The sequence below is a fragment of the Culex quinquefasciatus genome, chromosome 1 (genome assembly GCF_015732765.1).
Source record: "Culex quinquefasciatus strain JHB chromosome 1, VPISU_Cqui_1.0_pri_paternal, whole genome shotgun sequence".
Classification (NCBI taxonomy): domain Eukaryota; kingdom Metazoa; phylum Arthropoda; class Insecta; order Diptera; family Culicidae; genus Culex; species Culex quinquefasciatus.
Window position 1 is genome coordinate 108,092,610 of NC_051861.1, and position 13,481 is coordinate 108,106,090.

Genomic DNA, 13,481 nt, shown 5'->3' on the forward strand with positions numbered 1-13,481 from the left:
TGAAAGGCTAGGATGTCTGCTTTCTGAACCCGACCGGCAGTACCGGTTTTGGACACCGTGGCCACCGGGAACCTGCTAAACCGAAAAAAGTCATTTTTGAGGCCCCTACTTTGAGGACCTGCACACACGGAGAAAAAAGAGTTCCCAAAATCGTGAACAAGTGTTCATGAAAATGGGAACCTCGAACAAAGTGTTCAAATCCCATGGTACGATTTGGACGATTCGTGCTTCGAATTACGTTTGAAATACAATATTATTCGATAATTTTATAAACCAAACTGGTTTTAAACGAATTTAAGACAAAATTTCGACTTTTAAACAATTTTACCTTTTTTTATATTTTGTTAAACAGTTTATAAACTTAGTTAACTAAAGGTAAACATTGAGAACACCACATTTGACGTAAAAATAAAGTTAGAACACCTTAAATCTGTTTTAAAAAGAAAAACTATGACTATCAAAGTCACCCCGAAATTCAAACTAAGAATTTTTAACGTAACTGTTTTTAAAACACTACTGAAAAAACTTGTTTTCAAAAATAGTGCATGGACTTTGGACTACCCCAGTACATGTTTTATAAATAACAATCTTGAGAAAAACCTTATCAGTTGAAAAATATTCCAAAAATAAATTTAAATCCTATCAATGTCACCGTGGTTTAAGGTAACACAAACACCTGACGAACGGTCGCGATTCTTGCGGTGGAATCCACCAAGAAGCGATCATCGCGACTATCCGTTGGATTGCAGTTTCCGACCTGGACGACCTTGGCGTGGCGTGCCAGTAGATTACGCCTGCTCGCTTATACGTCCCCTCATCTGGTCGTTCTTCGTCACCCATGCAGAGAGTACGAGAAACCGAACGTCAAGATTACGGTACACATGCGTTGCAGATTGGGCTGCGCGAAGATCTTGAACTTCAACTTGTGTAGAGTGGCCGTTTGTGCGTTGAACCTGCTGCTCTTGAGGCACGGCTACAAGAAGGCACAAATCCCGTTTTCTGTGCAGCGTTGCGATGACGTAAAGTGGCCGTCAGTGCGTGACTCACTGATTATGGCGTTAAATTGTTTTGGAGGAAAGCAATCGGGACGGCCTTCACATGCCGAGAGGAAGACGATCGCGTGTGAAAGTTCTTGGCTCTCTGTACGGCGCTTCCCGGAATCACCCTCGATCATCGACCGCGTCCACTATCAGTTGTGTTGTTGTTTTGTTTACAATTCCACTCTTAATCACATTTTTGTTTTCCTTTTTGCACAGAACAACATCACTCACCCCCAAAATGTCGAGTACAAATGCGTGACCTTTCCCGCTCGAAATTTGCGCGCCAACTGTTCAAGTCGCGGTTTTTCCTGCTGTTGTTCTCCCGTCTCCAAATTCAAATCCGCAAAAGTGCAGTGCAGTGAACTGCAACGACTTTTGTTCGAGCACAGCTGGTTGGATACAGTTACGCGAGGGACATTTACCGCGGAAAACCAGTTGCCCGCGGAGTGCAGTGTGGGCTTGCCCACGTGAAGGTTTCGGGAGGTTCGGACTAAAGAAGGGCAATGAGGGGTGAAATCGCCATTTGTTTATCGTCACGGAAAAGAGTTGTATTGGGTTGTATAGTAAAAGTTACAGAATATTGGCTAAGATAAAAAAGGTTGTTTGAGCAACCTGATTTTTATTAAGTGAAAATCCCCAGAAAAATCGTAGATTTGACACATAAAATATTTAATATATTTTGATTTTTCTGGTTGGTTTTGGATGGAACAGAATCAGACCAACAAAATGTGTACATTCATTTCCAAATTTAAATCCTTTAAGTGCTCTAAACACTGCTGTTCCTATTCAGACTGTAGTCCCAATTCACCCCAGATGACGGTAAGGTTTTCCAGGCCCAGCAAAATAAAAAAAAAAACACCCACAAATGACGGACTCTTTGTCACAGATGCAAACAATGATCCAGCTCGAGCTGTCAAAGTCCCTGCGAAATATGTTGGCTGAAATATCGGGCGGTTGGTTAAAAAACAGCTTGAAGTCGTATGACAATAAACTTTTGCTAGAAAGTGATAGCAGATCTGATGCAAACAAACCTGCAGCTACCATGTTAACTTACTTTGAATGTGTTGGTTAATTACTAAAAATACTTTTTAAAAATATTAAAATTTTAAATAACTAAAAATAAAAATACAACAACAAAAACTAAAAAAAATACTAAAAAACTAGAAAAAACTAAAACTAAATATTACAAAAACTAAAAAAACTTAAAATACTTAAAACACCTTAACCCTGAATTTTCAAAAAATATTTTTTTAGTTAATGATGGGAAAATGATCCTTAAGACCATACGAAAATGGTAGGCAAGTTTAGAAAATTTTGATTTTTGGGTCAAATATGATCGATCAGGCCTGAAAGGGTTGAATGCTTAAAATAATAAAAAAAACTTAAAATATTTCAAATATTCAAAATACTTGAAATACTTAAAAAACTTAAAATGCTCAAAATAGTTAAAATATTTTAAATACTTAAAATACTCAAAATACTCAAAATACTCAAAATACTAAAAATACTAAAAATACTCAAAATACTCAAAATACTTAAAAAACTTAAATCACTTAAAATACTTAAAATACTTAAAAAACTAAAAATACTTATAATACTTAAAATACTTAAAATACTAAAAATACTAAAAATACTAAAAATACTAAAAATACTAAAAATACTAAAAATACTAAAAATACTAAAAATAATAAAAATACTAAAAATACTAAAAATACTTAAAATACTTAAAATACTCAAATTACTTAAAATACATAAAATACTTAAAATACTTAAAATACTAAAAAAAACTTAAAATACTTAAAATACTTAAAATACTTAAAATACTTAAAATACTTAAAATACTTAAAATACTTAAAATACTTAAAATACTTAAAATACTTAAAATACTTAAAATACTTAAAATACTTAAAATACTTAAAATGCATAAAATGCTCAAAATACATAAAATACTTAAAAAAAATCGTTTTTCGTATGTAAAAACTAAATATTGTGTTTGATGATTTGAAAAATTCTCCAAATTTAGAGAGATTTTCAGTTGAACATATTTCATAAAAAAATGTAAAAATTTTAGATTTGTGCTTCGAATTCAGTTTAAAATGCAATATAAATCGATAATAAAAAAAAACTATTGTTCGGCCAGGCGGCCGACGCAGAAGGACCCCGACCCGCGGATTGCCCCAGCAAACTCGAGCAGCAGACAGATTTCGGTGCACAAATAAAACAAAAGGCTTTGTTCAGGCCGACCGATCTAGGCGGTGGTTGCGGTGATACTCAACGTTTATTTACAACAGTACGGTACAGGGAAGAAAGTAGAAACGAAGAACACAAGAGAGAAAGAATATTAGGGTGGTACAGAACAACCATGTTGGTCGCAACATACTCCCCACCAAAAACGATTGTTTTTAATTAAAATGGAGTACACTTGAAGGAAGCACTTTCATCTACTGCTACCGCTGAATGATGCTCGGCACATCTCCTCGGATGGTAGCGCGAACCTGAGAGCCTCGTCCGTATTCCAGAACATCGTCGACACTTCGCTGGGATTTCGACAAACTTTCGAACCCTGCCATCGGCTGCAGATAGGACTGCCCTACCGGATGGTCTGCTACGCGGCTGCGTGTAGGTTGCCAGACCGCGGTAGCTGGGAAGCGACAAAGAAAGCCACTTGCGCGCAACATGGTCCAAAGTTTGCCTCACCAAATTCTACAGGACTGCTGGTTGGCCTGGTCGTTGTAGCTGGAAGTTCTAGATGTCCGAACCTTAAGCGATGGCGGCTGGTATCGATCCCGATGAAGAAGATGGCGGTCATCAAATGAAACGGTCCAGGAGGCAGGTTTCTGGCGACGAATCCGTGGGCTACGTTGTGTTTTTGATCCTGGTCACGGCACCAATGTTCGGCCAGGCGGCCGACGCAGAAGGACCCCGACCCGCGGATTGCCCCAGCAAACTCGAGCAGCAGACAGATTTCGGTGCACAAATAAAACAAAAGGCTTTGTTCAGGCCGACCGATCTAGGCGGTGGTTGCGGTGATACTCAACGTTTATTTACAACAGTACGGTACAGGGAAGAAAGTAGAAACGAAGAACACAAGAGAGAAAGAATATTAGGGTGGTACAGAACAACCATGTTGGTCGCAACAACTATATTATTTTTAACGAATTTCAGGCAAAATTCTGACATTTTAGCAATTTAACTTAAAATTTATATGTATTTTATTAAAAACCTTATAAACTTATTTAACTAAATATAAAAAATGAAATTTTTATCTTAAAACTATATAAGTAACCTTAGTGATGATACATTTCACGTAGAAATAAAGTTTGAATATTTTAAATCTGATTTAAACAAGAAAAACTATGACTATCGAAGTCAACCCGGAATTCAAACGAAGATTTTTTAACGTATTTTTTTTGAGCACCATTGAAAAAAGTTTTTTTTTCAAAAATAGAATATGGACTTTGTGTGGCCTGTTCCACTACATGTTTAAAAAATAATAATCTTGAGAAAAACCTTACCAGTTTGAAAATATTCCAAAATTAAATTGGAATCCTATCAATGTCACCCCGGTTTACGGTACTTCATCAAAAAAAAAAAATAGTCATGTCTGTTTTCAGCCTGCACACTTAGATTTTTTACCGAATTTTCAACTGCTGATCGGTTTGGTAAACTGAAAATTACCGAATTCGGTAAAAACTTACCGAAATTCGGTAATGCAGTTCATTATTGTTCGTCATACAGACGAAATTCGGTAGATTTAGTTGGTTTATCGATCTAAACTTTACCAATTTTTCAACTACCGAATTCGGTAAAAAAAATCTTAGTGTGAGTGACCTTTGAAAAGGTAAACATTATCTGAGTTTGACAGACTTCGGCAAATGTTTTCGAGAAAATTTGTGCAGATAGAAGCTTCCTTCCAAATTCAACGCGATGTCATTATTTGCATTTGTATAAAAAATATAAATAATCAAAAAAATTATTTAATATTTTTATAAATCAGGTTTTATCAAAATAAATTATTACAAACCATGAAAACACAAAATTAAACATAAGCAAATGAACAAAAGAAAGAAAAAAGACAAAAGCACCAAACAAAAGAAGTATACTGTATTCAGAAAAAAAATCAATAATAAAAGAAGTAATATGCAAAAACATATCAATCCATTTTACCCCATCTACCTAGTTTTTCGGCAGTAAAATAAGTCAAAAGTCGTGCAGCCATAAGCTTGGAAAATGTCTAAAAAACCACAGCAAGCCTTGCTCCTATCGCAGATGTTAAGTGCCTATATTCCATTGGCAAAGTACACAAACCGTTACGGGTGTGGCGTTCCGAAACAAAATTTGAACCTTTGTATTTAGGTTTGGGCTAGCAAAGGGCAGACAAGAAAGGCCAAAAACAAACAAAACGGCCAGAAAACTTAAGATAATCAAGTCAGATCAAATCAAGTTGATGGGCGTTTGTCTTTTGTTAAGAAAAGATGCTCAATATGATTAATTTCAATTGTTTATTAATTTTATTTTAATTTTAAATTTAATTATGAAAGACCACTAGTCTAAAAGAAGGCTCGTTCGTTCGATGAACTATGGCTCCAATCCATGCTGATCAGCCCGCTCTGGTGCGTGTGCGTGTAGGAGGTCATAAATCACTGGCACTAATTAACCCGTACTTCGGAGGATGGTGACGATTAAAAAGAGGAAACAGCTGACCATGCACCAGCAGTGTTCGGTGGTCTAGTTTTGTACCTTTATGGGCGGCTGTTAAAACATGACTTTGCAAGCCACTTTGGTCGTTTATCATCAGAAGGTATTGAGATCGACGAGACGAGAAGCACTGATGCAGTTTGTTCTCGACGGTGTTTAACTTGTTTCGTTCTGATTAACGACAGGTCGTAATTATGATCAAGTTTTTTAGCTACCCCCACGTCAGCGCGCCCCCAAGATTTGATCTGATTAGTTAGCTCAAAGTGTAAGAAGTGTTATTCAAGAGATTGTGTCCAAACCAATCATGCCATTAGGTGTGTGGAATCTCTCGGTGTTTACAATGGAGCATTACGCGGGCCCAGATCGTCGTTTGTCTTCCTCTGACACAAACCGTGCATTAAAATGTCCATTTAGACAACACCCAGCTGAAGCATACTAATGCGGCATGGATCTGATGCTCCTCCCATCCAAGGGATTGTTCTGTAACTCAGTTGTTGGTCAGTATATCACCGGGGGCCGACAGAAGAATGGGACACAGCACGTGCTGCGCGTGGTTAGAATTAGGAATGCAAAATGTTACTTCAGATCGTCTCCTGGTGAAATTTTGCGTTCTTGAAAACCCTGGGTAAAAAGTCCCCGGTGGGGGTCTGGAAACACGTAAAAAAAATTAACATGAGGTGTGGAGTTTCCGTTTAGTGTTAATTCGTTGAATTTGAATTAACGGCTGCTTTCTAGGAATAAAATCACCAGGAATTTATCATTATATCAGAAAACTTTAGATATAATCATTAATGGATTAGTACAAGTTCAAAGTTTTGAAAATTTTGTCCGCGTGGTTTATGGGTGGCCCTTAAAGATTTACCGAGCCACGTAGCCTAGTCGAATTTTCATGTATTTTGTCTATAAATCGTTAAAATCAAAAAAAATGTTGAAAAGTGTTACTTTTCAAAACAAGTGCTGAAAAGTAGAACTTTTCAGCATTTATTTTGAAAAGTGTTTCTATTCGATTCTGTTATTTTTGGTACAGAAAAGTAGGCTATTTCGTCGTTCAAGAATGACAGGAAAAGTAAGTAGTTTCACGACGGAATTGCAAAAAAGCGTTTTTCGGAATTTCAAAAAATGTTGTGAGCAACTCGTTGCAAAACTTGTTTTTTCAGCACTCGTTGTATTTATCCAACTCGGTAAACCTCGTTAGATAAATGTACGACTCGTGCTGAAAAAAAAACAACTTATTGCAACTTGTTTCATAAACTTATATTCAGAACTGAAATCAAAATCACACCAATATAATGTATGACAGATTTTTTGGAAGAAAAAAAAAATATCATTTTTTTTAAGTTCTACGGATTTCAAGTTATAGCCATTTAAAATTCAATTTCGAGAAATGAATTAATTAATTTTACGGTTGGTAAACAGTGCCCATGACAGATTTTTTGCTAAAACATTTAATTTTCAAAAAGAAAATTTTCCTTTGCTTGAAATTTTAAAAAACCGTTATTTGAGTGATTCTCTACGATTTTGCAAATCTACTTTTCTTTGTAATAGTATATAGTATTAGCGTGTCCCAAAAAAACACGAAGTCGAGGAATTCAATGTGCTCAGTTCTCAAATGATAGAAAATCATGTTAGAAACAACTCTCTCATACATGAAAACTTTCGGAAAAATCGTTTACCACGTTCCCTGGGCATTTTTTTGAAAAAGTCAGTTTTTCGACAATTTCACAAAATCTGCTTAGAAAAATGGAAAATTTTAAAATTTCAAATAGCCTATACCATTAAATGATGGTCTGTGGTCCAATAAACAAGTTAATGTATCGATTTGGCCTTTTAAAACCTTGTTTTTACTTTCCGGTAGCTTTTATGTCGAAAAATACGAGTTTTTGCTTTACTTTTTCAATCTTTTCCTCGGTATTGAACACAAAAATTTCCTCATATGTGAGAATACATGCATCTTGTAGGAAATTTTCCGCCGAAGATTTTCGTCTAAGCAACTTTGAAGTTTCATCAACTCTGAGCTGAGATATTCCAGTTTTTGTGAAGAAAGAATATTGAATATTTGAAAATGTTGATTTTAATCATCATTGGCATACAATATTAAGGATAATTTAAGCCTAATTTGAAGTGCGGCTGTATCGCATCTGTTTTTAAACATGATTGATTCATCCTTCAATACTAAGGGCCACCTGGTTTTGTTTTCTCATGGCACACTACGTGCTAAATCAATGAATTACTTTTAGCAAATAACTCATATTTAGAGCATTTTGCATTTAAACCAATCGATGCACGTTTGCTGTGTTTCCATGGATACAAATAAACAAATAACAAATTGATGCATCTGTGCTCTCTTATGCTATCTAGATAGGAAAACCAGTAAGCTTAGTACAAGAGCACAGAGGCATCGAAATATATGGTTCGATTGTACGGGGTTGACAATTGTCCACGCTCCATCCAAAAAAGTTTTTTTTATGGACAATTGACCATGAGAAGGGGAGGGAGCTGAGATTTAAAAAAAATGTCTACGTGATTAATGAATGGATCCCTATAGAATAAATTCCAAATATTTTAATTTACCTGAACATCGGATTTATCAACAGGAGTTATAAGAAGGGAGTGTAAACGTTACGTTGTGGTTCAGATCACGGAAATGCGTACAATTGAACCTTATATTTGTTATTTGTTTATTTGTATCCATGGAAACACAGCAAACGTGCATCGATTGGTTTAAATGCAAAATGCTCTAAATATGAGTTATTTGCTAAAAGCAATTCATTGATTTAGCACGTAGTGTGCCATGAGAAAACAAAACCAGGTGGCCCTTAGTATTGAAGGATGAATCAATCATGTTTAAAAACAGATGCGATACAGCCGCACTTCAAATTAGGCTTAAATTATCCTTAATATTGTATGCCAATGATGATTAAAATCAACATTTTCAAATATTCAATATTCTTTCTTCACAAAAACTGGAATATCTCAGCTCAGAGTTGATGAAACTTCAAAGTTGCTTAGACGAAAATCTTCGGCGGAAAATTTCCTACAAGATGCATGTATTCTCACATATGAGGAAATTTTTGTGTTCAATACCGAGGGAAAAGATTGAAAAAAAGTAAAGCAAAAACTCGTATTTTTCGACATAAAAGCTACCGGGAAAGTAAAAACAAGGTTTTAGAAGGCCAAATCGATACATTAACTTGTTTATTGGACGACAGACCATCATTTAATGGTATAGGTTATTTGAAATTTTAAAATTTTCCATTTTTTCTAAGCAGATTTTGTGAAATTGTCGAAAAAACTGACTTTTTTCAAAAAAATGCCCAGGGAACGTGGTAAACGATTTTTCCGACAGTTTTCATGTATGAGAAAGTTGTTTCTAACATGATTTTCTATCATTTGAGAACTGAGCACATTGAATTCCTCGACTTCGTGTTTTTTTGGGACACGCTAATATAGTATGTATGAAACTCTGTCTGATCGATTTGGTGTTCTCGGCAAAGTTGTAGGTTATGGTTACGATTAGGTACACGGAATAAAAGAATCCGGATTTTTTATTTATTTTTTTATCACTAAAAATTAAACTCCTAAAATAAGTATTTAGGGGACCTTAAAAAGACATCTTCTGATCAGTTCGTGATGGTGAAAAATATGGTTCAGGAGATATGATTTTTTGAAAAAATCGTGTTTGTTTTGGAAAATATCGAGAACCAGAACAACAAAAACTATAAAAAAAATGTCAAGGCAAAATCGAATTCGCAATCGAACAGAACTTAACATTTTTTCGTTCGCTGAGAAAATTTCCTACAATTTTCTCTCTGGTAGTTTGAAAATTGAGCAAATCGTTTCTGAAATACAACCTCACAAAGAATTCGAATCGATTAAAATGTTTTTTTTTTAGGTGACACTTAAACACTGGAATTTTAAACTGACGATGTCTCAGAAAGTATTGGTCGGATTTCCACTGTTAAAAAAAAAATGAAATGTTCTGATCATTTCAATCTTTACATGGCGAAAATATTTGAAATTCGCTTCTGGAGACGGTGATTTTAGCGGATTGCATTCTGGATTTCGTCATTTTTATGCGATGATTATTAGGGTGGTCAAAATTCGGGTACCCCCCGGTGCTACGCCTGAAATCAAAGATAGCTATCACTAGGCCCATCACAAGGCTAAATTCCAAATTTCAGCTCATTCTGACCAGGGAAACCCCTTTCTGTAACCCTTGAAGTTTGTATGAAAAAATCGTCAAAATGTGTTTATGGAGAAAAGCAACTGATTCACTTTTTTACTTGTCGAGGGCGCAATAGTTATCCAACACTTACCATTTCTAAGATGTAGGACCTTCATTAAATCTGGAATTACTTTCCCGAAGACACAATTTTTAATGATTTTTATTTAGCGTTATTAGCTTTCACAATTGAACATTTTTGCGCGGGAAGGTCTACGAGAAAAAGTAAGAATTGATAATCAGGAGTAGAACCTATTCAGCTACGACAGCCGTCCATTGCCGGCCGCTTCCATCTTCAGCCCCCATCAGGGACAAGGATAGGAGATTTGGAAGACGGGAATTGTTGGTGCTCCACTTTTTCAACAGGGAAAAATTTCCACTGTATCCTCAAGTAAGATTCACTGAACTGAACATATGAACTGAACCATTTTTCATTTTTAAATTTTATATATGTTTAATACTGAGCAGGTGTCGGAGTCAGCTAGAGTTGGTATGTCGGAGTCGGAGTCGGTTGCAGCTGAAACCCGGAGCCGGAGTAGACTAAATTCAGAAAGCCGGAGTTGGAGTCGTTTGAAATATGACCCAACTCCGCAGACCACAAAATACAAAACGCGATTGACAGAACCACTTTCGAGTGTTTTTGATGTTCCGGTTAACTTGGAACCGGTTCCCGGATACCCGAAGACCGGCCAACACGACAATTTTGATGAAACCCCATCATGTTGCATATCAAAATTTATTAAATTTAAAAGTATGCCAATCGACAGTCAAACCGAAGTTTTCGGAACTATTGGAATTAACTGAGTAAAGAAGAAATAACCGGAATGGAAAAATACAAGACAATTTTGTCCAACTTGTTAGATTTAAAATCTGAAGCTTAAGTCAATGGAGCACCCGCATTCGAGCAGTATTTGACAGTTCGCTCCATAAGAAATACATTGTAGGAAAAAGCAAAAAACTGCTCGAATGGAAATGCTCCATTTGCTATAACTATAACCATTAAGAATAAAGAAAAACAAACTCGAAACTAATTTGAAGATCCATTTATTTGCTCCATAATAAATAGTTTTGTTTAGTTGTGTACGTAGCTTAGATATTAAATGCAAGTATGTAGTAGGTAATATTTATATACTTTCACATTAAAAAACGGATCCTAAACGCAATGAGCCCGCTCCTCTGGCATCACAAACGACTCGTCATACCACATACCATAGTGTAGGATGTTGTTGTTGTTTTTCTAACTTGTTCACAAAGTTACAGAGTTTAAACATTTACAGACTTGCTTTCTTCCCTCTTTTTCCGTGTGTGTGAATTATAGAGTTTCTTTAAGGGAATAATCAACCGGATGGTTTGTCTTTTCTGTTGCCTCAATAAAACACAAAAATACTTGGAGAAATGCGGACTATGCTAACGGTACAAAACAAACATTGAGTCCTACCATATTGTTTCTCACAACACACACACACACTCGACCAGTTAACAGAACAAGTTGGCTTAAAACAGTCGCTTCTGCACGATGTAGAACACGCAAGCCAGAAAGAACGCAAACGCGAAAAAGAGCAGAATTTTGTCGGTGCACTCGCGCCGGCCGTACTTTTTCAGCAGCTTGCCGGACTGCGAGATGGTGCCGGCCGTGTTGAGCAGCTCGTCCCGCGTGCCCTCGACGGCCGTGCTGGACGTGATGAGCGTATCGAGCGTGGCCGCACTCTTCTGGGTGGTTTCCGACAGCTGCTGCGATATCGACCGCATCCGGTCGGTGACGCTTTCCTGCTGCGAGAGCAACGTCGAGCGGTTCGATTTGGTGGCACCGCCGGAGGAGGTCGATGAGGAGCCGCCGCCGGGATGTCGCTGGCGCAGTTCGCTGTCCGGGCTGAGCGCAAACAGTTCGTCCTTTTGCTGCTTCTCGATCTCGAGCATGGTTGATATGTTGGCCTTGCGGAATGCTTGAAGGGTTCTGGAATGGGTGGGAGATGTGTAGAGCTGCAGAACTGGCAACTGCCGAACGGCAAAATTCTAAGGCAGAAATTGTCGAATGGCATTTGACATTTTCTGCCTCTTGAAATTCTTCCGATGAGGCAGTGGCAGCATAGTTTAACTATTGAAACAAAGCAATGTTTTACACTGTTTGCAAACTACATTGACTTCATGCGCTTCCCAAACACAGACGTGAATTTCAAGTACCCAGAAACCATTATTTTAAACAGCTTTTCTTGCGCTTCCCAAACACTGACTTCAATTTCAAGTATCTAGCACTTAGAAGCAAATTGCGTGGCTCAATTACTTGGAAAACTGCTCCCGGTGCTGGTCCACCTCCTTGTACACGTTCGGGTCGCCCTCGTCCCGGGCCCAGTCGTCGAGTCGTTCGATGCACTTCCTGAGCGCGGCCAGCTTCCCTCGGCCGGCCTCGTTCAGCGTGTCCAGTTCGGCAATCGATCCGCGGAACGCGAGAATGTCCTGTCCAAGCATCAAATCAAACAGGTTAGTGTGAATTTAGGCTAAAAAAAAACCCCCAGAATCAGATCCGCTCAAACCTGTATGATGGCTTTGACGTGCAGATTGTTGTCGACAATGTCCTGCCGGATCGAGGACAGCGTGTACTTGTGGGACTCCATCACGGTATCACTGGCGCAAGTGCCCACACGGAAAAACACGGAGTTCCTGCGGGGAAATCCGACCGCTTTTCACATCGGCCTGTGGAAAGCGATGGCGAAGAGAAAAATCTTTTTTCCACCGTTGTGGACGATACAATGACACATCACCGACTTTGTGGCTCTGTGTGTGAGGAGCTGCAGGTGTTTTTGTTTACGTTCTCGCGAAGGAACCTCGGTTTGAGAGCTTCTGTCACGAAACGTCAAAACAAGGGGGGGCACTCGCGGCACTCGGGAGAGGTTCGGGAGAGTGAGTGTATGATTGAGAGATTGTCATAGAGTAGAATTGAGGACAAAGGAAGATCTTTTCGAAGAAAAACGAACTATTTGAAAAAATGTATCTCATAAAAAACAATCGAAACAGTGAATCCAGAGCAACATTGTTAGCAAATATTTCCGTTAAGCTATGTATATTCATACCACGTGCTCGAAAAACGACGAACAAAGGGGTCAAAATGTAAACATCAGTTGGGCAACTTGGCTAACTCGCTAAAATTCGAATTAGCTGACATTCGAAGTAGCGCATTCGAATTAACGAATCCGCTATGTAGTTCACAATCGATTTTACTGGTTTTTCCTATAAAATTTCTATTGTTAGCAATAGAGCTATAATTCTCTACAAAATCGTCACAATGAAGCATGGACAAAAATGTTTCACAAAGACAGGCGTATTTTTAAAAAATCACGATTTCTAAAAATATTGAAAATGGTCTCTAGAAAAATCACTAATCGTTTTAATAAGCAAAATCTAATTTGTAAAAAAAAAAACAAGTAAAATACAGATCGTGAAGTAACAGCCATTAGAGGGTTCATTTTTGACAAAAAAAAAAGAATGAAGTACATTTTTCATTTTTGAAATAGTGACACATCACT

General features: G+C 37.3%; 1 protein-coding gene across 1 annotated transcript; it reads right to left on the bottom strand.

The window, feature by feature from the left end:
- Positions 1-10,987: 10,987 nt before the first annotated feature.
- LOC6053762 (vesicle transport protein SEC20) lies at positions 10,988-12,780 on the bottom strand. Its single transcript, XM_038249188.1, has 3 exons — positions 12,492-12,780; positions 12,242-12,414; positions 10,988-11,914 (listed from the first exon to the last, which is right to left on the bottom strand). The coding sequence occupies exons 1-3, from the start codon at positions 12,570-12,572 to the stop codon at positions 11,455-11,457; spliced, it is 714 nt and encodes a 237-aa protein (XP_038105116.1). The 5' UTR covers positions 12,573-12,780; the 3' UTR covers positions 10,988-11,454.
- Between the last annotated feature and the right edge of the window lie 701 nt (positions 12,781-13,481).

Bases quoted from the DNA above. Each gene is read 5' to 3' on its own strand.
- LOC6053762 (XM_038249188.1), bottom strand. From the start codon at position 12,572: ATGGAGTCCCACAAGTACACGCTGTCCTCGATCCGGCAGGACATTGTC. The intron at 12,415-12,491 runs GTTTGAGCGGAT...ATGCTTGGACAG, and splicing joins ACGTCAAAGCCATCATACAG to GACATTCTCGCGTTCCGCGG. The intron at 11,915-12,241 runs GTAATTGAGCCA...CACCCATTCCAG, and splicing joins CACCGGGAGCAGTTTTCCAA to AACCCTTCAAGCATTCCGCA.